The sequence below is a fragment of the Gopherus flavomarginatus genome, chromosome 8, assembly GCF_025201925.1.
Source record: "Gopherus flavomarginatus isolate rGopFla2 chromosome 8, rGopFla2.mat.asm, whole genome shotgun sequence".
Lineage (NCBI taxonomy): Eukaryota > Metazoa > Chordata > Testudines > Testudinidae > Gopherus > Gopherus flavomarginatus.
Genome location: NC_066624.1, coordinates 82,417,543 through 82,444,669, shown reverse-complemented (window position 1 = coordinate 82,444,669; position 27,127 = coordinate 82,417,543). Strand labels below are relative to the sequence as shown.

Genomic DNA, 27,127 nt, shown 5'->3' with positions numbered 1-27,127 from the left:
ATGGGTACAGAGAGGGGGAAAGGTGGGACACAGCACCCCCCCAAAAAAACAAAAACAAAAAAAAGAGGGGGCAAAGGAGAGGCAGCACAGTCAACAGAGCCAGAAGAGAAGAGGCTGGGCCAGAGTCTCTCCTCTTCTGGCCATGCTGTTTTCCCCTCAGCCTCCGAAGCAGTTGCAGTTCCGGGGCTGGCAGGCTGCGGCCGCACCACCCAGCCTGACAGGGCAGCTCTGGCTGAGTCAGAGACATCCTCCCCTTGCCCACCCCAGGTAAGGTGGGAAGGCATGGAATGGGGAGAGTGTGGGGGTCCCAGGCTAGGATGAGAAGGGGTTACATGGGGAGAGATTATGTGGGGACGTCCAGGGTTAGGGGTGAGGTCATGTAGGGGGTGGTCACAGGGGTTACTCCTCTGACCCCCAGCTTCTCCACCTCTCCCTCCCCATAAATTTCTCCACTAGTTGCTGTCCTGGCCTGTCAGGGTAAGCCATTGGTGGGCCGGGACATTTTGTTTACTTAGGTTTACCTCTGTGCCTGCGGATGCTCAAGGTAAACAAACCATCTTGGCCAGCCAACGGCTTATGAATGGGTCATAAAAATTTGCCATTTTTACTTATCCATCTTGCAGGGGTCAGTTTATAAACAAACCGGCTTATGACCGAGTATGTATGGTACATCTTTATTCAAATCTGCACTTCATCAGAATAGTTAAATATATTTCTCATTTATTATTTAATGACAACACACAGCACACTTAGGGTAAAATTTTCAAAAGCAGCTGAGTAACTTTCGGAAGCCTAAGTCCCATTTACAAAAGTGATATAGGCACTTATAAGTCTAAGTCTCAATAGCAATCAATGGGACTTCGGAGTCCAAGTATTTGCATTACTTTTGCAACTGGAACGCTGAGTGTTCTTTAAACATTTTATCCTTAGAATAAAGATTTGAGAATGGGTAATCAGTAGTAGATCACTAAATGTTTTCCAATATTTATTTATTATGCATGGGAAGATTTTTAAAGTTGACGTTACTGAAGTATGAAAAACAGATGCAGAACAAAGCTCAATTTACTTCACAGAAAATTATAACTGAAGGAAGCAGTTATCATTGAAAGTATTTAAACTGCATGAATAGTTTTAGATAGCTTACTTACAAGTGTTCATGAAAAGCAGACAAGTAAAACATTAAAACTTCCAATTTACTTATAAAAGTGCCTCAATTTTAAAAGTTTTTTTAAACTAACCCTGAGCTTCCAATTCTGCTTCATCCACTGCCTCCCATTTTGAAGGGGCAACTTTGAATATGGGCTCATTCTTTTTAGACTCTTCAGAAGTATCCACTGTTGAGGAAAAAAGATATAAAGAAAATCATTGTCCAAAAGTTCTCTCAGTAGATCTTAAACGTTGAATTTTATTAGAGCATTTGCAGTGTAATAAAATATTTAAGTGACCTGTGCCATCTATTTATTATTTGTATCACTATTAACACCCAAAAGGATTGGGGCCCCACGATGGTAGGCAACATGGGCCCTGCTCCAAGAGATTACAATCTAAAAATAAATTATAAACTAATTTTGTTGACATCATAAGATTAAAAATAGAGTCAATCATGAACTCAACATTCTACTTGTTAAATACTCTGTCTTATTCCTTGTTGCTGATCAATTTTTACATGTACTTCATTTTGAAATTCAAGTTTACGATGAGGCACCAGGCTATTAACTTTTTCAAGTCAAGTTCCTATATCAGCATTAAGTACATTATATCAGGAAACCTAGAATTCCAAATTACAAGTTGAACTTACAAGGTATACCGTCAAGATCATCATCAAGCGATTTAATAGGGATTCCATCAAGATCATCTATTGGAGCAGCATCAATAGGAATTCCATCAACATCTTCCAGTGGTGCACCATCAAGCTCTTCCTCAATGGGCGCTCCATCAAGATCATCTGGTACTTCCTGTAGGCAAATATATTTATTGTAAATACTTAAATTCCTTCAGCGAGGGGCTGCCCAATGAGTGATCTACATTGTTAACTTTCATTTCTCTAATTCATTTCAGGTAACATTTACTTACTTGCTGGATTTTTTTTTTTTAATTATAGCTTCAAACACACCTTAAATAGAAAGCAACAAAGCGTTCCCGGTAGCACATATATTAGTGCATTACTCTAAACTGATATTTGCTCCCTACACTGCTGTGTAATTTCAACAGAAGTGACTAAATTCTCTCATACAAAACTAGGAAGATGAAATTTGTCCACACATTACTTAACAGTTCTGCCATCTCCATATCCAAAGGAAAGGAGGATGAAACACATACATAAGGTACAGGTTTGGCTCAGGAGGCAAATGCATTAATTCACTGAAGGACACACAGCTGTGCACCTGACTTCAGATATGTGAAAGATTCCCAGAAAGAGACTATAAACGGAGCAACTGGCAAAAAGTCTCCGTCTTTGGTAGCAACACAAAGCAATATTTACATAATTAACCATTCCTAAAGAATCTTTCTAATACATTAGGCACAAGCACTTTCCTTCAGGCTTCTATGCGTTCTTGACTCTATTGTTAGCATTCATAATACAATAAGAGCAATCCCATTTTCCCTTTATATTTCAGTTACCATCTCTTGTATACTATATTTTGGCAGTGCTGCAATGCAAAGACTTGTTCAAATCCTGTATTTGTTTACTAGCCTCCAGTGACTTGATCTTCCTCATTTAGGATATATATATTTAGTTATAAAAACATCAGTAATCATCCATCCCATGCTCTGGGTGTTTAACAACTAGGAGCGTACAGGTTTCAGAGTAGCAGCCGTGTTAGTCTGTATCCACAAAAAGAACAGGTGTACTTGTGGCACCTTACTGACTAACAAATTTATTTCAGCATGAGCTTTCGTGAGATACAGCTCACTTCTTCGGATGCATAGAATGGAACACACAGACAGGAGATATTTATACATACAGAGAACATGAAAAGGTGGAAGTATGCATACCAACAGGGAGAGTCTAATCAATTGAGATGAGCTATCATCAGCAGGAGAAAAAAAAACTTTTGAAGTGATAATTGAGATGACCCATAGAAGATGTGAGGAGAACTTAACATAGGGAAATTGGGTCATTACACTAATTGAATCTATCATTCCCAGTCTCTGTTTAGGCCTGAGTTAATTGTATCTAATTTGCATATTAATTTGAGTTCAGCAGTCTCTCTTTGGCATTTGTTTTTGAAGTTTTTTTGTTGCAAAATTGCTACCTTTAAGTCTGTCACTGAGTGGTTAGAGAGGTTGAAGTGTTCACCCACTGGTTTTTGAATGTTATGATTCCTGATGTCAGATTTGTGTCCATTTTATTCTTTTTGCGAAGAGGCTGTCCAGTTTGCCCAATGTACATGGCAGAGGGGCATTGCTGGCACATGATGGCATATATCACATTGGTAGATGTGCAGGTGAACCAACCTTGACACCATCATAGGACCTAATCACATCAGCCACGTCATCAGGGACTCGTTCACCTGTACATCTACCAATGTGATATATGCCATCATGTGCCAGCAATGCCCCTCTGCCATGTACATTGGCCAAACCGGACAGTCTCTTCGCAAAAAGAATAAATGGACACAAATCTGACATCAGGAATCATAACATTCAAAAACCAGTGGGTGAACACTTCAACCTCTCTAACCACTCAGTGACAGACTTGAAGGTAGCAATTTTGCAACAAAAAAACTTCAAACACACATGCCAAAGAGAGACTGCTGAACTCAAATTAATATGCAAATTAGATACAATTAACTCAGGCCTAAACAGAGACTGGGAATGATAGATTCAATTAGTGTAATGACCCAATTTCCCTATGTTAAGTTCTCCTCACATCTTCTATGGGTCATCTCAATTATCACTTCAAAAGTTTTTTTTTCTCCTGCTGATGATAGCTCATCTCAATTGATTAGACTCTCCCTGTTGGTATGCATACTTCCACCTTTTCATGTTCTCTGTATGTATAAATATCTCCTGTCTGTGTGTTCCATTCTATGCATCCGAAGAAGTGAGCTGTAGCTCACGAAAGCTCATGCTGAAATAAAATTTGTTAGTCTCTAAGGTGCCACAAGTACTCCTGTTCTTTTTAGGAGTGTACAGTGCATCCCACTGTAATTATACATCCAGGCACCTCACACAAACATCCTTCAGACTGCCTCTCCTGGAAAAATACGAAAGCAATTCCTGGCTCTAACAGACCACGGTGGGGGTATGTAAACTGCAGAGGCCATCCTTCATAATGACATACCAACAACAGTTCCCTCATTTAAGCTGGGATACTTCCAGCTCAAGTAGCTCCACTAATTCCAACTGTGATACTATGGTTAATACCAGCACCTTAAATTCCACCTGGAAATTCACAAGTCAACTCTACCAGGTACTTAGAGTACAAAGTAAACTGCCTGTCACATTCTGCACTAGCTTCAGTTTCCAAATAGTCTCAGGATGTAACCCCATGATATACTGCATTACAGTAATCTAGTCTGAAAATGACAAAGGCATGAATTCTGGTAGGGATAGTTTAGTGGTTTGAGCATTGGCCTGTTAAACCCAGGGTTGAGAGTTCAATCCGTGAGGGGGCCATTTAGGGATGGGGCAAAAACCTGTCTGGGGATTGGGCCTGCTTTGAGCAGGGGGTTGGACTAGATGATCTCCTGAAGTCCCTTCCAACCCTGATATTCTATGATTCTATATCTGAAAGAAACGGTCACATTTATCTTCCAGGGCATAGATGGAAAGAAGTTCTCTTGGATGCTCAGGTAACATCTAACAGCCAAGTTTATCAAAATTCATAAATATCAAACCTGTCAAGCAGCAGCAACACTCCCTCAATCGGGGTACCAAAATAATCCTTGCCAGTTTTTCTGGTTGCTTCACCCTATTTGCATCATTATCAAAGTTTAGTTTTAGTTAAGCCAAGCACTTACCTCTATTTCTTTTTCTTCTATAATATTTACAAGCCCCAAGAAAATATTCTGCAGTTTGATCAAAAAGGGTTCTGGATAAATCGCCCAGTCTTCCCATGCTCTGAAGCATGTCATCACCCGTTGCTAAAAACAAAAAAATGCTAGCACTTTGTAATGAGGTATTTTAAAATTATCAGAAGTTTATAGCACAGCATTATAAAACTATAGTTTTAAAACATGCTTTTGGCATATAATCAATTTTCAAGAGCAAAACAATACTGTATGTTTTCTGTAGATAGAAATTAGAAATAAATTTAGTTTAAAAGTAGCAAATGGCCATTCTCTGTTAAGGTTTTATAAAGTCTAATTATCAACTAACAACAAAAAAAAAGGGTGAAAATAAGATTGTGTATTCTGTGTCCAGCAATTTCTTCTCACATTAAGATTTCTTACACTGAAACGTACATTGTCTAATACAAAACTAAAAAGTGACCCTACCAGAACAAATCCATTCTCAAATGCTACATTTCTTTCTCAATTCCATGAGTATATACTTAATTACATATTTAATCTATTAGTTATATTTTCTTCATTTACACTGATCTCTACCCATCGGGCAAAAACCTAATAGAAAAACTGTTTTTCTTCTTTTAAGCATTTTAAAAGTAATATTTGTATAAGAAGACAGTTTGAACACAAATTCAAAGCTACTATCTCTATGACAGAAGAGAAAGAAATGGAACTCTGAAAGTTCAAAATGGTACTATCCTTAATTTGGAAGTTTGGGGTTTAATCAAGTTTTGTTATGAACACATTCTCTTGTGCAGAAGAATACTACTAATTCATGTTCTCAATATGTCATATTAACAATAATGCACATACCTTGAAATTTTCCGACTGTAAATGGCCTTGTATTGTACGGTAGGTAGCATTGAGATCAGAAAATATCTGACATAATTTTGTTTCAAAACTGGAATTAAACACATTTCTTACATTAAACAGTGTAACATGAGGACTGTAATCTAGTTCATATTGCATGCACCTGGAACCTATTCCTTTTAAATACTGTGGTTTCATCATGAGGATTCACAGCCATGAACTGAACTATAAACCAAATACAGTTACCATATGTGAAATTTGCTTCAGTGAATGGTGGAATTACATGGGGAGATACCCATCAGTGCTTCAAACCCTTTAGACTATGTAGTAGGGATGAAATGGCATAAAAGCACTGTGTTCAGGCAGGAAACAGTCCCTCTGTGAAGACACCATAGAAGACAGCCATAAGCCTCTCTCTTACAAGGCCTGGCATGGGAGCATGCTGAGTGGAGGGCTGCAAAGTTTTGGAGAGACCAAAGAGTGCTGCAGCCCACCAGGCAGCCTTGGGAGGCTACCATAACTTTAACAAGGCTTCAAAGAAACCAAGGAGCAAAAGGGTACAAAGGCTTGCTCCTTCTCCCTGGTCACAAGTTCTATAAATGTGCCTCTTATAGTGCTTGGAAAATTTTGAGTTAGATTCTGTGCTATACCTATCTTCCAGATTTTCAAAGGACAAAGTCAACGTTTAAAAGAGACTTCTGTCTGCTAGATTTTCTTGCTATACTATTATTACCAGCAGCAACAGCCCCAATTCTATAATGGGGCTCCATGCTGGTGTGAGGGGCCACCTGCATGACTAACTGCAGAAACTGGAGAGAAGGAAAGGGAGGGAGCTAACAACAGAACAACACAGAGTGGAGGAAAAAATATTTTGATATTCTTTTAGTTGTATTCTTTGCGCGTTTGACAGGACTTCATATATAGTCAGTTTCTTGATTTCCTCATACAATATGCTTCTCCTGTTTATGTGGGCCTTTTACACAGCAACATGGGAGAGAAGAAATGTGATTGTAAAACAGTAAAATTCAGCACGGAAACTTAGGGACAGATATAACTGAAACACCTAATAACACATATTTTTAAAATGAATTTGATTTCAAGTTGCTATTGTCTCTTTCTCGCCAAAAGTTCAGCACATTTGGAATTAAATTCAGTACAACTGATCACAAAAGAAGAAACTGAGGTGAAAAACTAGGTCACAAAGGAGCAGCTCTTCCTATCATTCTAATCCCTTCTGCTATTTGATCCACTGATATGAATTAGGCTACAAAAGGGTGACAAGAGTAAGATGAAAACTAAGAAGCTAGGTGAGGGAAACTGTGTAGGGAATGGAAAGCAAAAACAACAGAAAATTGTTCAAGGCAGCGGCCTGACTGTTGCAAATGGGTACTAGGATCTTAAGGTCACTTCCAAAATTCAAGCCAATGAAAACCATGTGCATAGATGAAAAGATGGTCATGAGAGGGGGGATAAAACAGAAAAAACAAGCAAAAAGGGCACACCTATGACATATTTTAAAAGCATGCTATATACTATGAAAGAGCACAATAATCATACCCACACCAGTAAAGTGAGGAAGGATTATCCTTTTCTATTTAGAATACAATATTACACTTCCCCTTTTATCCAGAGGGAAAAACTAGATGAATGTATTTTTAAAGCTATAATTACATTACTTTATTTCTATAAAGAATTCAAAAAACTTGATACTTACAATTTTCGATAATACGAAGCATTGGCAACTTTAGCTGAAGAGTTATATAACACATCTGACACCAAATATAATCTTGCAATCTACAATAAAGAGGATCCAAATTATGATCAACTTTTTAAAATTTAAATTATGCTGTGATAATATTGTGATATCTTGGGATAAATACAAGATATGCAAATTCAAGAGACTTTGGTCTATTTTAAATTAAACTAGCCTGATGCCAGCTTTCCTTTCCTATGTTTATATCCATTTCCAGCAAGAACAGTCATCAGAACTTCCGTACATACATATGCTGTATAATCGTATCAGGTAAAGATTAGAATTCTGATTTGTTTCTATATGTATGAAAACTCACAATATTCTATTCAGACAGTGAAAAGGCAACCTCCCATTCTTCTTCCCCCCTATCCATGTACAAGGCTAATTTGGAAGGAATGGAAAATGTGAAAAGTTTTGAATGGAAAAATACTAGGCAAAAGAGAGAATAAGAATTTGCTTGAACAAAATGGCACTTCTCAGAAGAATGGAAAACCAACTTCAAACTCTAGTTTTAATACAGAAAACCAGTATCATCTTAAAATTGGGAAAAAATACTTTTAACTGCATGCACCCATTATAGAGAAAGGCCCCCAAATTATACATAGTATGAATAAAGAAATTCTTCATACCTTTTTAGGAAGAGGAGTCTTCAGAATGGACAATGACTCTGTAACGCAGTCTACAATTTCTTCAGCAGCTTCGGCATTATTAAGACAGAAAACCATTGCATCGCCAATATCGTTCTTACGAGGCGTTAATCCACGTAGGATTTCCTCTAATTTGTCTCTCTGCCTAAAATTTCACAGTGTTTTTCACATTTTCATATAAATTAACAGCACTTTGCCTATAAAGTTCTAATTAAGCTTGTAGTGAGATCAACTTGTTTAGGGCTAAAGTAACCTTAATATTATAATCTGTTGTATGTTTTCAGTGAATAAAGGTGTACATATTCATTAAGATGAAAAACTCCTAAACACAAATGTAAAGACAAACTAGACATTAAAACAGACCAAAGGCTACTGAAAACTCTCCTCTAGTCTAAGCCAAGTTCTACCCTATTTTAAAAAGCTACACATATTGCAATAATTATGTTGGTGAAAAGAAAGAACAAACAATGGAACAGAAGTCCACACACTGGCTTTTAGCAACACGTGGGGAAAAAAGTTGGCAAAATGAAGATGTTTATAAGGAAAGAAATGTTAGACCCTACTTTTGTGTCATAATAGCATAACAAGTGATTTAATTACATTGACTTCAATGAAGTTATTCCAAATGTATGTCTATTTGAGAGGAGTATCAGGCCCGTGATTTTCAATCTTTTATAAGGGTTTTGGATACAAAAAGGTATACACAAGAATACTTATTGTGAACTCTCTTTACAATAGTCTTAGAATTTGTTTGTCAAATGGAAGATAGGACTGTAGGGAGAATAATTTAATTTTCCAGCTTTTGTTTTGAATTGAGTTAGAGTTAACATGGCTGTTTTCAATAAGTTCAGCCACAAAGTTCCTTTTGTAACATATCAACATTTTGTGCACTACTGTTGTTAATAACATGTCATCGCAGTTACAGCAAATGGAAGAACAGAACTTTATACTGCCCTGTGAACTTTGTTTCCCTCTGCCAATTAGTAGCTATTTCATATTTTAATTTCCAGTCAATGAAATCAGTAGAATATGGTCAAGATAGATCAAATTCTGGTGATAGGATGAGGAAACAGGGACAACATTTACATTTAACTCTTTTCAGACATTCAAACCAGGTAATGTTTTACCTGCTCATTTATTTTCTCCAGCCCAGATCCTGGAATTATATTCACCCACCAACAGATGGAGATAGGAAACCAACAAATACTTTGACATCATCCTCCCAACCCCCATAAATAGGGGGCTACTCTGACTTAAACAGTCTGAACACTTCTCAAGCAGTTAAACAAGCCAGGGTGAGCCAACTAAACATAATCTAAGTCAAAAGCGAAAGGTGACTAGAAATTAATCACACTAAAAATCCATAAACTGTACTAAAAACATAACAGTAGTTCTAAGAGAGCTCCAAACTCCTAACATTACAGTAAAACACGGTAGGGCATCTGGGATGGCATATCATACTACTTTAAAAAAAACAAATTAGCAAGAAAGACATTATGATGACATAATTGAAAATACTAGATCTTAAGTTCTTACTCCTCCTTAAGTGCACCCTTCTTGTTAGGTTCCTCTACAAATGCTTCAGTTTCTTGCTCTTCTGACATCCCATGCAGATATGGATTTAATGGTGGTGGCCTCCAAAATGATCCATTTTTGAACATACGAAAGTCTTCTGTCCTCCACTTGGTTGGAGCGTCTCCCTAAAAAGAGCAATAATATTTCGCTGTGTTCCTGTATTTTATCATGTGCAACATTGTGAATTATCACTAAAATTTTACTTGCCTGTAAAATTGAATAAAGCTTCCATCTGTAATATACATGGGCTGGAGTCTGGTTTTCAAACAAAAACCTAAGCCGGGATGGGGAAAATAAAAAGTAAAGCATGTCATTTCAAGTATACATTTGAAACACAATTAAAAGGAAATACTATTTAAAGAAATGAAAGGCATCAATATGCAACTCCTTCCCTTCATCCCACTCTGGCCACAGAGCAACCCAAGAGCATCATAAGTAGAATGCTACCCCGGCACAGTGAGAGCAGCTTTGGGGGACCAACACATGGAGACATACACAAGCGGCATAATGAAAAGCAAAACTCCACTAGAGCTCCCTGTGCCCTAGGACTGAGTAGGATTTCGGTAGCATAGCTACTGGACCTACACAAATTAAGTGGCTTGTCTCACTGCAAGGTGGAGACATCAGCTCGAAGGGCTACCATAGCCCCTAAGACTGCATTAGAAGTTGTAGAGGCACTCTCTAGAATATAGTTCAGTTACTCAAGTTGTACATGAGGGACCAGAACTGGTCAAAAGTTTTCCAACTGAACAGTTTTCCACTTGAAAATGCTGATTAGACAAAATCTAAACGTTCGTGGGAACACTGTGACAGGCCAAAGTGCTTTGTTTAGAATTTTATAACATAATAGCACAGTGTTTCTCAAACTGGGGTCGACACTTGTGTAGGGAAAGCCCCTGGTGGGCCGGGCCAGTTTGTTTACCTGCCCTGTCCGCAGGTTCGGCCGATCGCACCTCCCACTGGCCGTGGTTTGCCGCTGCAGGCCAATGGGGGCTGCTGGAAGCAGCGGCCAGTAAGTCCCTCGACCCACGCCGCTTCCAGCAGCTTCCACTGGCCCAGAGTAGCAATCCGCAGCCAGTGGGAGCCGTGATCGGCTGGACCTGCAGGGAAACAAACCAGAAACAAACACTGTAATAGCATAAATTAATATGACAGTCAAACCAAAGTTGAAATGAAGCACTTGAATGAAATTAAGGTACGGTTGTTTTGATTTTTCTGAATTAAAATTTTTCATAAATTTTGTTTTGCAGGAAATTTTGAAGTTTCATTCAGATTCAGGACAAAGGGAAATTTCAAAAGGTCAGAGTTTCTTGTGAGACAGAAATTCTGAATTTCAACCACAGATCTTATCCAATTCCTGCTCAAAAAGTTAACAGAAAGACACCTAACTTTTACTGAAGCCTGGCATTCATATAACATGTAAAATATGCATTTTGTACTCTACTATTATCAATGACATTGAACTCTTCCGATTACTAGGAGTCACATGTCATTTTAAAGATAATTTTACTGTAGATTATCAGTAAGGTTTTGACTTCACCAATGGCTTTAACGGTATGAGTATTTAGAGCTCACCAAAACAGTTCACCATTGGAAAACAACCTTCTGACAAACCAGAATGTCACTAAATTGCACCGACAAAATTTTATTTTTGAAAAATTAGAAAAAAATCATGTTGAAAACGTCAAAACTGAATGTTGTGTTATTTAACAAAAATCTTCAATTTTTCATTTTGAAACTATTTTGTATAGAAATGGGGGGGGGGGAGAAGAAATTTCATTTCACAAAAAACGTTCACTTTTGGCTTTTCATCCTGATTCAGGATGTATGAACAATTAGTAAAACTCACTAATTTCTAAAATTTAAACTTATTTACATTCAAGAAATCCATTCAGAAAGCATCTCCCACTACAATATTTTTAAAAAGATAATTACTAGCAATAACTGAAACAGATTCAGTGTTACTGCATATTAAACAAAAATAAGCACCTGAACATTGGATTGTTGATTTCTCGGTTCATGATCATGGCTTCAAACATAGGCCCTTCACGTACCACAAACTCTATCATTCGATGTATCAATGCGAGCAAATTCCTACAACAACAACACAGTTAAAGAAAAATGGATTCAGACCTAACGCTATACAAAACTACACTCCACCTAAGATACTATAACTGTGTGCAGGAGATTATTTTGCTGTACTGTTAAAAAAAATAGTATAAAAATAAGATAACATGGAGCAACGTTAAAGCCGTGCATCAAGAACACAGGCATACTAAAATGAAAAGATGCCTGATAAAGGTGGAGTGTGTATTTTCTAAGTGAAGCTCTTATTCCTAAACATCAACACCTTAGCCCGCAGTCATCTTCTGCCTTAGTCAAAACTAACCTTTACCTTAGTGAAAACTAACAATGATCTTAGCTATAAAAAAGGGCAACTGAACACCAAAAAGCGATCTCAGTTAGTCAAATAGTGATCCTGAACTAGTGCTGATACATTAAAATCTAAAACGTATCATTTAGTGCTGATACATTTAAAAAATTAGTCAGTGTTCTGCAGACTGTCTACTGTTTGCTTGCACTCAAAATTAATACAAGTTATCATTTTAACCTATTTAATAGAAACTCCATCCAGCTTTCAAGCTAAAAGACATACAAAAGAAATATCTGAGCGTGCAAAATTGTGCATCAGCTTTCCTGACACAAACCAGGTGGAGATTTTATTAAAATCAGGCCATTAAGGAGCCAACATGCTTTTGGTCAACGTTTAAGATGTATGCCATTAAAACAATCCTGTACATCGTTTATCAAAACATACCATTTTGTAGCAACCCAAACTCAATGAGCCAAATTACAATTCCAAGATCTATAAAGAAAGCTAGACCTCATGTTGCTCCACACAACAGCCTTACACATTCACAGTTAGACAAATCTGTCAGAAGAAAATCTGAAAGTATTTTTTAATTTGAAAATTTAGGCCCACTTAAAGACTGGTAAAACAACTCCTGCAATATGGTAGAAACTGGTTTTCAATCAAAAAATATTTACTATTTAACAGTGACCTTCTGTTAGCTAAACTACTATTAAAGTAATTTACATTTTGAAACAGGGCCCTAAGTTTTCAAATATAGGTCACAGCTTACACATATCAATGAAAGGCTTCATGATGTAAGTATTTCAGATATGGTGCAAGCAAAACAAATGCAGCTTTACTTTTAGCAGGTTTGCGTTTTTACCTCATACGAGTTATTTAAAGCAAAACAAAAGGATATTGGCTCTTTGAACATTGTATGCACATTTCCCTTTCAGTGACCCCAAATTAGGTTATAACCCATAAAGTGTTATGTTTAAAATTTGGTAACTGTTCCTAAAAGAAGATACAGAATTACTTCATTTGTGTCTCCATGTACCAAAGTGCTTAATATGATTACTAGGTAATTACTATTTTATTTTTTACCATATTAATAGTTCAAAGCTCTCACAGATGTAAAGTTCTTAAGCGGACAATTTTTTTCCATAAAACTAAAAAACGTAATGAAAAAAATCTTTAAGACTAAAGAAACAAAATCTGTCCCTATAGTTTTAGAAATTGGCAAATGGTCTGAATTATGTATGAATTATTAATAGGACTACATTTCCTTCATATATCACACAAAAGACCAAAGGCAGTACTTCAATTAAGCCCTACCTAGAACTCAGGGGTTTTTTGCATACTAATACATCTGACAATCTTGGAAACATTCAGCAGAGAACATACTCAAAGTAATTCTGCAAGCCATTTTATTCAGTGCAGTGTTCTGAAAGTCCAAGTAGCAAGAATGTTTCAGAATGTGCAAACTAACTGTATTAGAAAATAGTGTAAAATTACAATTAGACTTTCAAGCCTCCTGATGTTGATAATATCACAGATTTTTACGGCCAGAAGGGATCACTGTGACCATCTAAACCAACTTCCTGCATAACACAGCCATGGAAGTTTACCTAGCAACTCCATCATCAAGTCCATTAACTTGTGACTGAACAAAAGAATGTTTTTAGAAATATATCCAGTCCTAATTGCAAGACTGAATATGATGAAAGATTCAGCACATCACACTTTTGAAAAAGTCATATCACTTCTAATACCTACAGTGAGAAACCAATCCTTTAAAACCAGTTTCTCTTGCAAAACAATGAAAATGCAAACAGAAAATCTTCAGTGTTTAAACTAATATATATGCAATATTAAATATGGTTCAAATGAACAGGAAGGAAGCTGGCTTTACAATCTTAGGCCCCTGATCTTGCAGATATTTACATGTTATCTGTCATCATGTGAGTAGTCCCACTGAAGTCAATCACATAAATTAAATGTTTGCACAATAGGTACATTGTATTGTATTTTCCCACTACTGGCACCACTAATGTCACTTCAATCAAGTTGCCAACAGGAAGATAAAAATCTTTGAATTTAAAGTTATTTTCTAATACAGTTCAGTTAATATGTGATGAGTACTCCTTACTACATGAGCTTTCAAAATGCTGCAATACATAAAATGGAAGCATAGCCTTCTCTGAAAGCTAGCTGCACCACACACATTCCTAGTTTAATACTTGCTTTACTATCCAATAAATCTTTCTAAATCTGATTTTACAGGCAAATCCCTGCTGGCCACTATAATTATCCCACATCACTATTCAAAAGCTGCATCACCCTGAAATTTAGCAAAATTACCACTGCATTTGTGTATACTGTAAAATATGTTTATACTACTGCCTTAAAATATTTTTACAAAAGCCTTTACACAAAAAAAAAAATAGGGGCTATTTTATGACAATAAAAACAGTGTAGTACAAAAGGATGATAGTTTAAAGTGCATTATTTAAAAATGTCAATTATCTTAAGTTGGCCAACAAAAAATGTCTTTCAGTTACAATAAAACCACATTTATTGGAGCCGATCGTACCAATGTCTGGTCAAAAACTGTATACTTTCCCAATCCATCCCATGATGTTTTCCTGGTCCCCCGCTGCCGCAGACAGTTCAGCTGGTGTTGCTCACCAAGGCCAATGTCAAAGAGAATTTGGTATTCTTTTGTGTTATTTACTTTTAAAAACAGTGTTGTGTTCCTATGTTTGGGAAAAGGTTTTAGCTTAACTGAGCAAGGGTATACCTACATCAATGCTTCTACCGTTACACTAATGTGAAGCCAGAATTAAATACATACTCCTTGCATTACAGAACACCCTTTTCCACCTGATTGCATATCTAGTTGAATGCTGTGTGTAAAATTTAAAAAAAAAAGGTAACTTAAAGCTCAATTAATAGGGTCGACTAAACCAGAGTTCTGAGTTATATGTTCATAATTCAGAAAATAAAGCAGTACTACATTAGATACAGAAATGCTAGAGCCCTAAAGTATCCAGGTGTTAACGGCAAGACCTACAAAATTATCACTAATCTTAAATACTTCTCAGACAAATGTTCTCTGATGAAATTACACAAACTATACCCTAGTATTCAACTCTGGCTGCTGAGAATCATAATTCTGTTCTTCTCCACCAAAAACTGCTGTGGTAAATATTAAATGTGAAATATAGACTGTAAAAACAAATGAATTTCCATTATAAGTAGTATGAAAAAACCATTGCTCAGTCAAGCCATTACCTTTTCCTCAACATCACAATTTTTCTTTAAAATTCCGAAGGGGATATTTTCTATATTTAGATCAGTAATAATAAAGAAAAACATGTACCTTTCTGTTGGGATAACCACTTTGACTATGGCTTGCGACAGAGTCTGTATATGAAGTCACATCAGATAATAAACATAGAATATGTGAGTATTGTTAACAAGTAACAAGCAAAAATATACATATGCATTGAAAATACTACACATCTATCACAAGATTTGCAGGCAATCACTGCTGGAAAGTTATAGCTAAGCAATTACATAAAAAGCAGATGGTTGTGTTCAGTGAATCACAAAAGTTCACCATTTGCAAAGTATTAGAACATTCCTGTCGGAATGCACATCAATGCACTGAGTAAGTACTACACTGAGAATAATTAAGGAGTTTTAATTTATGAAACAATTCTCAACTATTTGACCTGGCTCATACTGATTTTTGCTACTTTGTTCCCAAGCCTTTTAAAAAAAATAACCCTATCATTTAAGTGTCATTCATTAAAGAATCAACAAATTCTTACAAATGTAAATCAAATTGGTTTGTGTTTAAAAAAAATACTTACCCTTCATTTTTACTGTCATAGCTAATGTTCTAAAAACCTCTGAAAATATTCTGAACTATCCTCAAATACTGACTCAATATATGAACTTACTAGCAGCCATCTAGACAGAAGAACTATTTTATGAGCTCATTCTAGTGTAAAAATTAAGCTATCTGAATTCAAATGTAGCATTTGCTTTAAAGGAAATAATTTAGATACTGCAAATTTGGCAGCTTACAAAAGGGGGGACGTAGGAGGAAAAAAACCCAGGGAGCTTGGAGGGGGAAAATGATGGCCAGATTTAAAAGAGTTATGAAAATAAGACAAGGCCCAATACCATAGTCTAATGTACTCAGACAATACCTCCAGGATAAAAGTCCCTTGGGCTAAGGCAGGGAACAGCTCAGTTTGTGTAGCTAAGGGCCACCAGAAACAGACTGAATAATGCAATTCTATAAAGCCATTGAAAAAGACTACCATAGATTTTATTTTTATAAATTAGATATGGCCCAGGGTACATTTTTAAGTTACCTTCTCAAAATCCTCCTTGTTTTTTGGTGGTGGTAACATTGGAGCATTGGGGTTCTTCAATCTCTCTCTAGGCTGAGCGTTAAAAGGCAGTCCTGATGGAGGAGGTGGGAGGGTGTGTTCCATCATGGAAGGTGGAATGTATATTGGGTGTGGTGGAATCGGTACAGCTTTGCCCCAACCTAGCTTCATTTCAAAGGACATAATCATCTTGCCTGCAAAAGTGAAAGGTTATATACTTGATAAAACTGAAAGTTACATCAAAGCTGTGCCACTGTTTGCAATGTTTCATTACAGCTTTGGGGCCTGGGCATGCCTATACTAAGGTTAATCTGTTTTCACTTAAACAGTATGGTAAGATTATACCAAGACTGCAGGTTACATCATACCAAAGCCCACTATATAATTTTTTTTTTTGGAGGGTTTCAAAGTATGCCTTCAGGAGAGTACAGTACACGTAACTTGAATTTTTAAAGAAGCAACAAGACCCAGGGTAATCATAGGTTCTTTGCATGTACACTGAAGCTTAACACTCCAGTCTGCAAGCCCTGATCTGTACTATGACATTTCACCATGTCTGACCACAGCTGCCAATCATTTTGGCTGATCCACAGCTGAAGGCTGGTCCGCAATCCATATAAAACGGAATGAAACATGGTCAGCATACTACATTTAAACCCTAAATGTTGTCAGAATGGTAAAGCTTCAGCAAATATTAGCTTTCCAAATACTAGTTTTCTCCATATGGAAGTTCTGAAATGAGTATTAAACATTAAACAACAAGCTACTCCTTAAGGAAGGCCAAAGATAGTATGAATGTAGGATACAGGGAAGGTAAGAAGCCCTCATTACAAAACAGGAAGTATATAAAGCAAGGACAATAAAAATAGTTAAATATTTATAAATATTTGTCCAAACTGGGATAAATAACTACCATGTTAAAAAAAAATCTGACATTTTATTCACAGATAAACAGTTTAATGAGTGCAAATCAATATTGTACACTCAAATTTTAAATGCACTTTTGGAGCATGATCTCTTCATTATCCAAAAAATTCTGCCAAAAGGCCTTCTGGGAACTTTCAACTTCTAAGCAACCAATAGCAGTCATAGTGGCAAAACTAATCACAATCAGCCATTCTACAGCTGGTCATATCTTCCTTAATCCAAGTGAAAATGTATTCATCATACTATACTCACTGGCAACAACAACAAAAATGAAAATGTGGGCTGGAGAGAAAGCCTTTCCCCTCATCCCCCTACAGACAAGCAGTACTTTAAGAAGTACTTTTTCTTTCAAGGTTTATGTTGCATCTTCACTTGGCAGATTCTTCTCATAGACTCATAGACTCTAGGCCTGGAAGGGACCTCGAGAGGTCGAGTCCAGTCCCCTGCCCTCATGGCAGGACCAAATACGGTCTAGACCATCCCTAATAGACATTTATCTAACCTACTCTTAAATATCTCCAGAGATGGAGATTCCACAACTTCCCTAGGCAATCTATTCCAGTGTTTAACTACCATGACAGTTAGGAACTTTTTCCTAATGTCCAACCTAAATCTCCCTTGCTGCAGTTTAAGCCCACTGCTTCTCGTTCTATCATTGGAGGCTAAGGTGAACAAGTTTTCTCCCTCCTCCTGATGACACCCTTTTAGATACCTGAAAACTGCTATCATGTCCCCTCTCAGTCTTCTCTTTTCCAAACTAAACAAACCCAATTCTTTCAGCCTTCCTTCATGGGTCATGGTCTCTAGACCTTTAATCATTCTTATTGCTCTTCTCTGGACCCTCTCCAATTTCTCCACATCTTTCTTGAACTGCGGTGCCCAGAACTGGACACAATACTCCAGTTGAGGCCTAACCAGCACAGAGTAAAGACGAAGAATGACTTCTCGTGTCTTGTTTACAACACACCTGTTAATGCATCCCAGAATCACGTTTGCTTTTTTTGCAACAGTATCACACTGTTGACTCATATTAAGCTTGTGGTCCACTATGACACCTAGATCTCTTTCTGTCATACTCCTTCCTAGACAGTCTCTTCCCATTCTGTATGTGTGAAACTGATTGTTCCTTCCTAAGTGGAGCACTTTGCATTTATCTTTATTGAACTTCATCCTGTTTACCTCAGACCATTTCTCCCATTTGTTCAGATCATTTTGAATTTTGACCCTGTCCTCCAAAGCAGTTGCAATCCCTCCCAGTTTGGTATCGTCCGCAAACTTAATAAGTGTACTTTCTATGCCAACATCTAAATCATTGATGAAGATATTGAACAGAGCCGGTCTTTATCCCTTGACAGTATCACAGCACAAGTTTTGTGCATCATCTAAAACTTTATGATCGCTGTGTTAATTCAATTGATTTTAATACTCAACTCAAATTGATAAGCTAAAAAATAGTCTATACAGCTTTATTTTAGGCCTAGTCTACACTAAAAAAAGATTTGCCAATATAGTGGTACCATACTAGTAACCTAGGCCAAGTCTGCACTACCCCTTATATCAGCAAAATTTATGTTGCTGAGAGTGTGAAAAAAAACCACACCCGAGCGACTTAAATTTCACCAGCATAAGTGCTTGTCTGCACAGCCAACGCTCTCCTGCCAACACAGATACTGCCTCTTGATTAGGTGGTTTTATGATGTCCACGGGAGAGCTCTCTCCCATGGGCACAGAGTGGTTACATGAGCAATCTTACAGCAGTGCACTTGCATCAGTACAGCTGTGCCGCTGTACATTCACTAGAGCAGACATGCTAATATCAGCAAGAGTGTGCTTTCACTGTATAGTTATACCATTTCCCCAAATGAAATAAGCTACACCGTCAAAATACTTTTTTGCAAGTGTACCTGCATCTACAATAAGATTTTGGCAATATAAAAATGATGTAAAAATATCACAACCCTAATCAATATTACTATACCAGCACAAGCTTTAAGTACAGACCTGGCCTCAATTCACAGAATTTTTAATAATTTACCAAAAATAACCAATTCACTGGTATCCATTTAAACTATTATAATATAGTAGTATCTCTCCCACCCTCTGCAAAAATAATAGTTTATAATATATAGTATCCCTCATACCCTCTGGAAAAAACTATTTCCACTCTCAGAGGAAAGGAAGCCATTGTAAGACTTTTTAAAAGATGTTTCAAACTGCACTAGCAAGTAAAAATGAAATAAAAATATGATTAAGTTTCCACCTTTTCTATGACACAATATTTTCCATTATTTCATTTTGAAAGAACTTAATTCTAAGATACATGTCTCCCAAACTTATATTTCAGGCCTCCCCTAAAAGGTAATTATGACTAGACACAATTTAAAGTCCCGTTTACCATTTAAATTCTTTAATGCTCGTTCAGCATCTCGCCTGTTCATAAAGGCAACAAAACCACAGTTCCTCTCTCTTGCTCTTTCCTCATCGGTTCTTGGCCACATAATTTTAACACTAGCTAATGGTCCAAAACGCCCAAATTCTTGACATAACATCTCTTCATTCATCTATAGGAAAATAAACCAGAATTAGCATCCAGTTACAGTTTTTCTAAGGCACCTATATCACCTTGGTATCTAAGTGTTGTGATATTTTATTTTTCTCAATTCTCTGAAAAAACAGGAGATTATGTAGATGCTTGGGAGTTTTCAGGGTGGTGCTGCTTATGGATGATATTCTATGGGGAAGGCTCTCTTGAAAAGGAACATCTCATATTCTGACCCAACCACAGTCAGGCTTCATCTCAACCTGATCTTTTCCAGCAAGGAGTTCTACAGCAGAAATGCTTCCATGGAGAATGCCCTACCCTCAGTATTAAAATATCTAAACCTGGATCTCTACAGTGGCATAACATTTTTCACTAATATAGAATGCTTTAAGTGTATAGTCCATTATCATAATTAGCCACCATAAAACAAAATTTCACTGAGATAAAAATCTACAGCAAATTCCTGAAAGAGTTCAACTGGATCCAATGTAACTCCTGCTCTTAATTACATGGCTACATCCAACCTCACCTGAGGATTAATGTTTCCAAGGTACAAATTCGTTGTGCTTGGATCTCCAACATCATGTGAACCTGGTGCATAATCATCCAGTACTAAAATGAAGAGAAGATTATTATAACCCAAACATTAATTAAAGTGACACAATATGGTACTAAATGAAAAAAGAATCTATATTACCACCAGAAGATCTGTTTCTTCTTGAAGGAGCATCCACTATATAAAAAGAGATTATGTATATTTAGTCTATAAATTTTATAAAAACAAACATACATAATAAAATAATGATTACTTACTGGAACGGCGCTGGCCATCTGAATCTGACTGGGGCGGCTCAAAACGACTTAATCTACCTTTTGTTTTATGCCTTTCATCACGCTCCTCTTGAATTCTACAAAAATGTTAAATACAGGTAGCAATTATCTACAATTCAAAGTTATTCCTAATAAACAATTTTTCAAATAATATCTTCCAAAATATGACTCTGTAGTCATTTTAGCAGTCATTTTAAAATGAAGTTAGTGGCAGTAAAAAGTATCAAATTGCCAGTTTTCCACTTAGCCACAGAAACGGGACAACTCAAATAGTTGTAAATGTAATCTTCCCCATTTCACGCCCCTAGTGTGCCGTTACCCCAACCTGGATGGGCCACCTGTAGGTGCAAGAAGTTGTTCAATTTACAAGATCAAGGTCTAGGGCACCGGTCTGAAAAAAAACAGGAGACCTGGGTTCTGTGCCCTGCTCTGCCACTGACCTACCATGTGTCTCTGGGCAAGTCACTTCACCTCTCTGTACCTGTTTTCCTCTCCTACCTTTTCTCGGGCTTGCCTAAATTTAGATTGTAAGCTCTCTGGTGTAGGACTTGTTCTCATGTTGTGTACTGTACACAGCACAATGAGGCTCCAATCTCAGTTGGGGCCTCTTTGGCACTAATGTCACACAAATTAATATTCAGTCATTGGAAGTTTTGCTGAATGTAGTGATTTTTCTTAATGTAGGTATCTGTGTTTTAGGAGCTAGAATAAGACCACCAATTCATTTCATATACACAAACTAGCCATGAGACAGTAATAAAGTTTGGTCACTATCAACAAGAGCTATTTGTGGATTTATAACCTAATGTCTCTATATCAATTATCAATCCCACAAGACTCCCAGGTGTCTTGTTCACCTATCCTACCTTACCAAAACAAAACATGTAATATCATGGCATACAGGTATTTTATTATCTGTGATACAGAGCAGTGGTGGGCAACCTGTGGCCAGGGAGGGTAATCCACTGGTGGGTGGCGAGACAGTTTGTCTACATTGGCCGGGAACAGACTCCCAGTGGCCGCGGTTTGCCATTTCCGGTCAATGTAAACAAACTGTCCTGTGGCCCACCAGCGGATTACCCTCACGAGCTGCGTGTGGACCACAGGTTGCCCACCACTGATATAAAGAGTCTACCCTGTTTTCAGACTCTCTCCAGAGGATTCTGTACTAAGTTACAAAAGACCTTTTTTCTGTTTTTAAAGAACAATTCCATTCATTAAAAAAAAAAATCTTCTGAACTGTAGATTGACCGTTGCTCTTCAATTAAGTTCATAAAAACGCTCTTCAATCCCCCACCCTCCCAGACCATCCTGCCCTCCTTTGCACACCTTCTTATCCAAGGATAAGATATTTTGACTGTTTTCCTTTCAGCTACAATCTGCTCTATCCCCCGGCTAAGATCCATGATCTCAGCACACAAGCACACAGACAGAAGCTAAAGCCTCCCAACCCCACTCTCCACAATATTATGCTCCACAAGTTATCTAATAAACCCATAGATCGCAGGCAACACTCAGAAGCATATAAATTGCCTCTGGTCCATGGGACATGAAGTCCTTGGCATAGCCAATGAGATATGTACAAAGCTCAGCCACAGAATTTTCTTGTTTTGGTTTGTTTAGACTAAACTGCTTTTGTATTCAATCTTCACTGAAAAAACTGAAATCTTTCATTACCACGATCACTCCACAGTTCCTTTAGCCATAGTGTAAGAGACACTGACACAATCAAATACTTTGTTATTCATTATTCCGATACACAGGAAGGGGAACAAATCTACTACTGAAATACATGTTGTTTCTTTGGATCCTTAGAGAGTGAAAATAGAAGTCTCAACTTCCTCTTCCTTTACAGTATCTGATCATTTTGCTTCAGTTTCCATACATAATATACCAGTGACAGTATGATAAAAAGTAGTACTCACTCTTGAAGGTACTCACTGGCTCATTTTCAAGTAATAGGAAGAGCAAAAAAGCTTAAGTTCCTTCTTTTGAATGGAAGCTGCACTTAGAGTATTCTAGCAAAACAGAGGATGCCCTCATCCCAGTTTTTCTAGCTGGATATTGAAGTATAGTGTCAGTGGTTGGTTGATCCAATCCAACCCTGATCTCTATTTACCCTTTAAACTGCAAGAGCAGCTAACTGACCCAAAAGTAATCATCCTGGGTCATCCACAAAAGCACCCTTAATTAACATTACTCATTGCTAGCCCCTGGAAATACTTCAGACATGTGGAATTTAGGATCTCCACACACAGTTTTGCATTTTTACTATCTTTTGCAAAATTTAGGTCTTATTTTAAGCTGAATTACATTTCTAACCTTTCTAGTTACAAGGATATCCTATCAACTAGGAAGGCAATAGTGCACAGTTTCAAAGGCCATAATCAGACAAACTGAAACAGCTCTGACAGATTCAACCCTAAAGAGAAAGCTTTAAGTGTCAACACTGTTAACAGTTTTATTGATCATTTTAGCAGAGACTTTGAACTAATGTCGAGTCTTACAATAGGATTTTTTTTTTGCAAACACTTACCATTGCTGCTATGACCAGTTCAGTTCCAGAGGTGGTGGTAGCAGCAAGAACATCAGCATAAATTAAATGGAAAACAAAAAACAAAAAAAAACAAAAAACAAAAAAAAAACAAAAACAAAAAACCACGACTCTATTATCCCAGATTTAAGGCTATCCAACAAAAGCTTCTCCCCTTCCAGATCATCAAATTCAGTAAAACTCAAACTTGTGAAAAACAGGATGTGCAGAGTTCAGGTACATACCCACACAACCTTAACTCTGCCCCCGGAACTAGCAATAGCCATCTGCATGAACCCCAGCTGCATTCACTCTGTAGGTATAGCCATATTGAATGGTGAAGGAATTAGTTGGCACAGCGTGGAAGAGTTGTGATTGTGATATGAAGTTATTGGCGGGAGGAGGGGGCACATGACATTTTATGGGTATATGTGACCCCTCTCCCCAAATCCTGTGTGTGAGATCAAAGGAAAGAGGTATATATGTACCTTCAGAAATCCAGGTGGTCTCATTTCAGCACTGAGTTGTGTCACTAATGATGCACAGTAGTCCCCCTTGGGGATTGTCAACAATTAGGTGTGGGATGAATGAAGGGTAAGTGAAAGTAGAGTGTTTAATGGATTTGCGTGCACAAGGGTGAAAGGGGAGTCAAAAGGGGTTGAAGGAATTGTAAAATCTAGTAGATGTGGCGTTCTCTCTGTGGAGTTGTCTAAGTACAAGAGCATAGGCACTCCTGTTCCATACAGAGCAAAGGCAGACTATAAGTGTGCATGTTATGGACTTACTGGAAAACGGCTCAAAGACGACAAAGTTAAGATTGCATGGGCCAGTACCTTAACTCTGGATTTCCTAGTTTTCACTAGTTTGACTTTTGCTGAAGTCAACACTCTGGAAGGGCACAAGCTATAGACAGATATCATGACCTCTGGGTTAACTAAGGTTTTTTCCCTTTTAATTGCCCAGTGTTTTTATCAGCATGAGAAACACTGTGGGTAGAAGTTAGCAGTCATTTAGGCAGCTGTAATTATCACATAGGTGTGCAGTTAATGACAGATTAATTACCCGTGGACCAGTAAGGAAAATTATACCTAACTCTTAGATATGCTATCCCTAGATCGCAAGGAGGTAAACATTATTGACTTTGTAGTGATGGGGAATCTGGGGCACAGAAAGGTGAAGTGACTTGGCCAAAGTCACCCAAGCAGGCCAGTGACAAAACAAATAGAGCGCCCAGGTTTTCTGAGTCTCAGCGCACTGTTCTCCCTAAGTGCTGTGTCCCTCTTACTCCAGCACAATTTCTTGCAGCAGAATGGGAATAATGGTCATGCTTTGAAATGTTTGGAGTGTGTGGTTGCTAACAGAGCCAATGAGAGAAATCTCAGATACGGCCAGTTTCCCAATAACTTTGTAATTTTATTAAATGATAGCTACAGTAACTTTAAGCATGTGAGAAAAGATTGGTGTCTCCCCCACCCCTACTATTCCCTGAAACATACAGTTAGAGCCCTGCAAATCTGCAGATTCCTGCTTTGTATCTGTGGATATTCACATACATCCCAGTCTACCTGCAACTTACCTCCATATTCTTTTCCCAGTGTCCCCCACCAGAACTCCCACCCAACCCCATTTATTCCTCCCTTCATGATCCAGCCCCAAATCCCTCTCACCCCATTCCTCCCACTTCTCCATCCCCCAAAATGCTCCCCTTCCCATCAGCAAGGATTCACATCTTTTTAAATGGGGAAGAAAAATTGCATTCCCCAAAATAAAACAAAAATCCAACAGACATTTTAACATTTTTAGATGTTTTGTGACTTACAACATTTTTCAGACATTAGCCCATGTTGGGACTCAAATTGACACTGGCAAGTTAGTAAAGGTCAACGGCTTACTGCTTATCCCCTTTATTTATCTATCTGCTGTGAAAGTTTTAAGGCAACAAACCCTGTTGGCTTCTCTGTCAGTGTAATCCATTTGGCACATGGGTCTTAAGAGCACTTGCCAGCATGCTTAAAAAGAGCCAAACTCTTTCACTACTAACACAGAAATCTGACTTCTTCCAAAGGGCGATCGGAAGCCATACACTTTGTTGGCATAACACTCAAGTGTTTGAGACCCTGATCTCAGCCTTGGTTTGAGCTCTGCAAGAGGGGAAAATTCAAACATTTGTGCCATTTTTGCTAATTTATTATGGCATTCCATGCACAGTCAAACTTACTGTTTTAGTTCTTCTTTGAAGAGTTCTAAATTGCTCTTTTTCTTTTCTTTCTCTCCCTTCTTCAAAGGCTAAAATAAAGGATACATCAGCCAATATTTCAGAAGAACATACAATGAATGGTTTGTCAAAGAAATGTTTGGGTGACCTGTATTCTAGATCATTTCCAGTCCATATTATCTTTGGTTTCCTAATGACTGAACCACAGACAAAAACTCACCTTTAAAAACATTAAGGATGAGCCCTCTGAACACAAAGTCAGGAAATACAGACGTTAAAGTTGAATGTAAACCTTAACTCTGTCTTCGTGCTTATACATTGCAATGAAACCTTTAATTGTGTTCTCATGCTCAAACATTATCTTTACAACTTAAGATACGTTTAACATCTTGTAATTCTCTTTGGCAGTCTTAGCACTTACCTTCTCACAAAAGTTAACCACATCCTTAGTGACTAAGGGCAAGTCTTCACTACAGCGCTACAGTGAGAGTAACATTTTTACAGCAACGTGAAGTGAAGGGCTCAGTGGGAGGAGTAAAATGCACTCAAGAAGTGCAACTAAGTAGCTCTTTTTTGTAACTGAAAATCTTTGCACATTGTGAAATATCTTCTATGTTGTCCGTTAGTATCCAACTCTACTATCTAAATCCACAGCATATTGTTTTATGTTTGGGGTGGTTTCGCATTAATATCACTTGTTACTTTCCCACACTAGCACACAATGCGATAGATCTTCACACATACCTAAAGACTGTAGAAAGAATTCTATTTAGGAAACATGATTAAGCTGTTAAAGACTATCATAATGGATTGACACAGGAAGAGCATTAAGTCTGCAGGTTAAACCTTAACTTGCACATTTTCTGACTTGAGTGTTCAATTGCAGTCTTAATGTGCCCCTAACAGTTTTTGTATTTTTTTCCAGTTTTTTTAAAAGCAAAACAAAATCAAATTAACAATATTCATGCAAACTGACAGAAAAATGAAAGAGAAAGTAAGTGCTTCATCTTAGAAGACCTGCAAGTCGTGCAGACTATTGGTCATAACTCAAAGAACTGAAGGAATTTTGCTTAAGCTTCAAAAAAATTCACCTTGAGACAGAGACCAAGCATGGAAAATATAGATCAGTCCAAAAGGTTAAAGTTTCTTAAAGCTACACACATCTGAAAACAGATGGTTAAAATGAAAACTATTTTGAAACATTCAGAATAGCTAGTGCAACCAACTATATATACTTCAATAGCGATTGGGAACATTCTTTTAATATTCACCAAATATTAATTCATGATGAAGTCATCTTGATTAAAAAGAATACTAGAGCATGTACAATATTTCTTTTGCGCAAAATCAAGATAGAGCACCATTTTTAGAGATACCACTCTGCATCATGGCTAGTAGACCTTTGCATTCTAATCTCTACAATGACTTACTATATGGTTTGGGCAAATCGCTTAATGTCCATCACGTCTTGGCTCCTCCGATATGAAAAATGGGGATAAAACTACTCTATGCAGTTAATG

General features: G+C 37.4%; 1 protein-coding gene across 8 annotated transcripts in view; it reads right to left on the bottom strand.

Moving 5' to 3' along the window:
- U2SURP (U2 snRNP associated SURP domain containing) overlaps positions 1 to 27,127 on the bottom strand; it is a 62,770-nt gene that overhangs the window by 13,186 nt on the left and 22,457 nt on the right. For 4 of the 8 annotated variants that reach the window (XM_050965838.1, XM_050965842.1, XM_050965840.1 and 1 more), the window contains exons 6-21: positions 25,611 to 25,678; positions 20,842 to 20,936; positions 20,726 to 20,761; positions 20,558 to 20,640; positions 19,882 to 20,047; positions 16,542 to 16,753; positions 15,536 to 15,579; positions 11,790 to 11,894; positions 10,004 to 10,074; positions 9,762 to 9,921; positions 8,208 to 8,370; positions 7,540 to 7,619; positions 5,829 to 5,916; positions 4,968 to 5,090; positions 1,799 to 1,955; positions 1,239 to 1,334 (exon numbers count right to left, since the gene is read on the bottom strand). In XM_050965838.1, coding sequence (XP_050821795.1) covers positions 1,239 to 1,334; positions 1,799 to 1,955; positions 4,968 to 5,090; positions 5,829 to 5,916; positions 7,540 to 7,619; positions 8,208 to 8,370; positions 9,762 to 9,921; positions 10,004 to 10,074; positions 11,790 to 11,894; positions 15,536 to 15,579; positions 16,542 to 16,753; positions 19,882 to 20,047; positions 20,558 to 20,640; positions 20,726 to 20,761; positions 20,842 to 20,936; positions 25,611 to 25,678 — 1,747 coding nt within the window. Of the gene's footprint in view, positions 1 to 1,238; positions 1,335 to 1,798; positions 1,956 to 4,967; positions 5,091 to 5,828; positions 5,917 to 7,539; positions 7,620 to 8,207; positions 8,371 to 9,761; positions 9,922 to 10,003; positions 10,075 to 11,789; positions 11,895 to 15,535; positions 15,580 to 16,541; positions 16,754 to 19,881; positions 20,048 to 20,557; positions 20,641 to 20,725; positions 20,762 to 20,841; positions 20,937 to 25,610; positions 25,679 to 27,127 lie in introns of those variants that run through there. The other 4 variants (XM_050965839.1, XM_050965841.1, XM_050965844.1 and 1 more) reach the window with 2 other exon arrangements.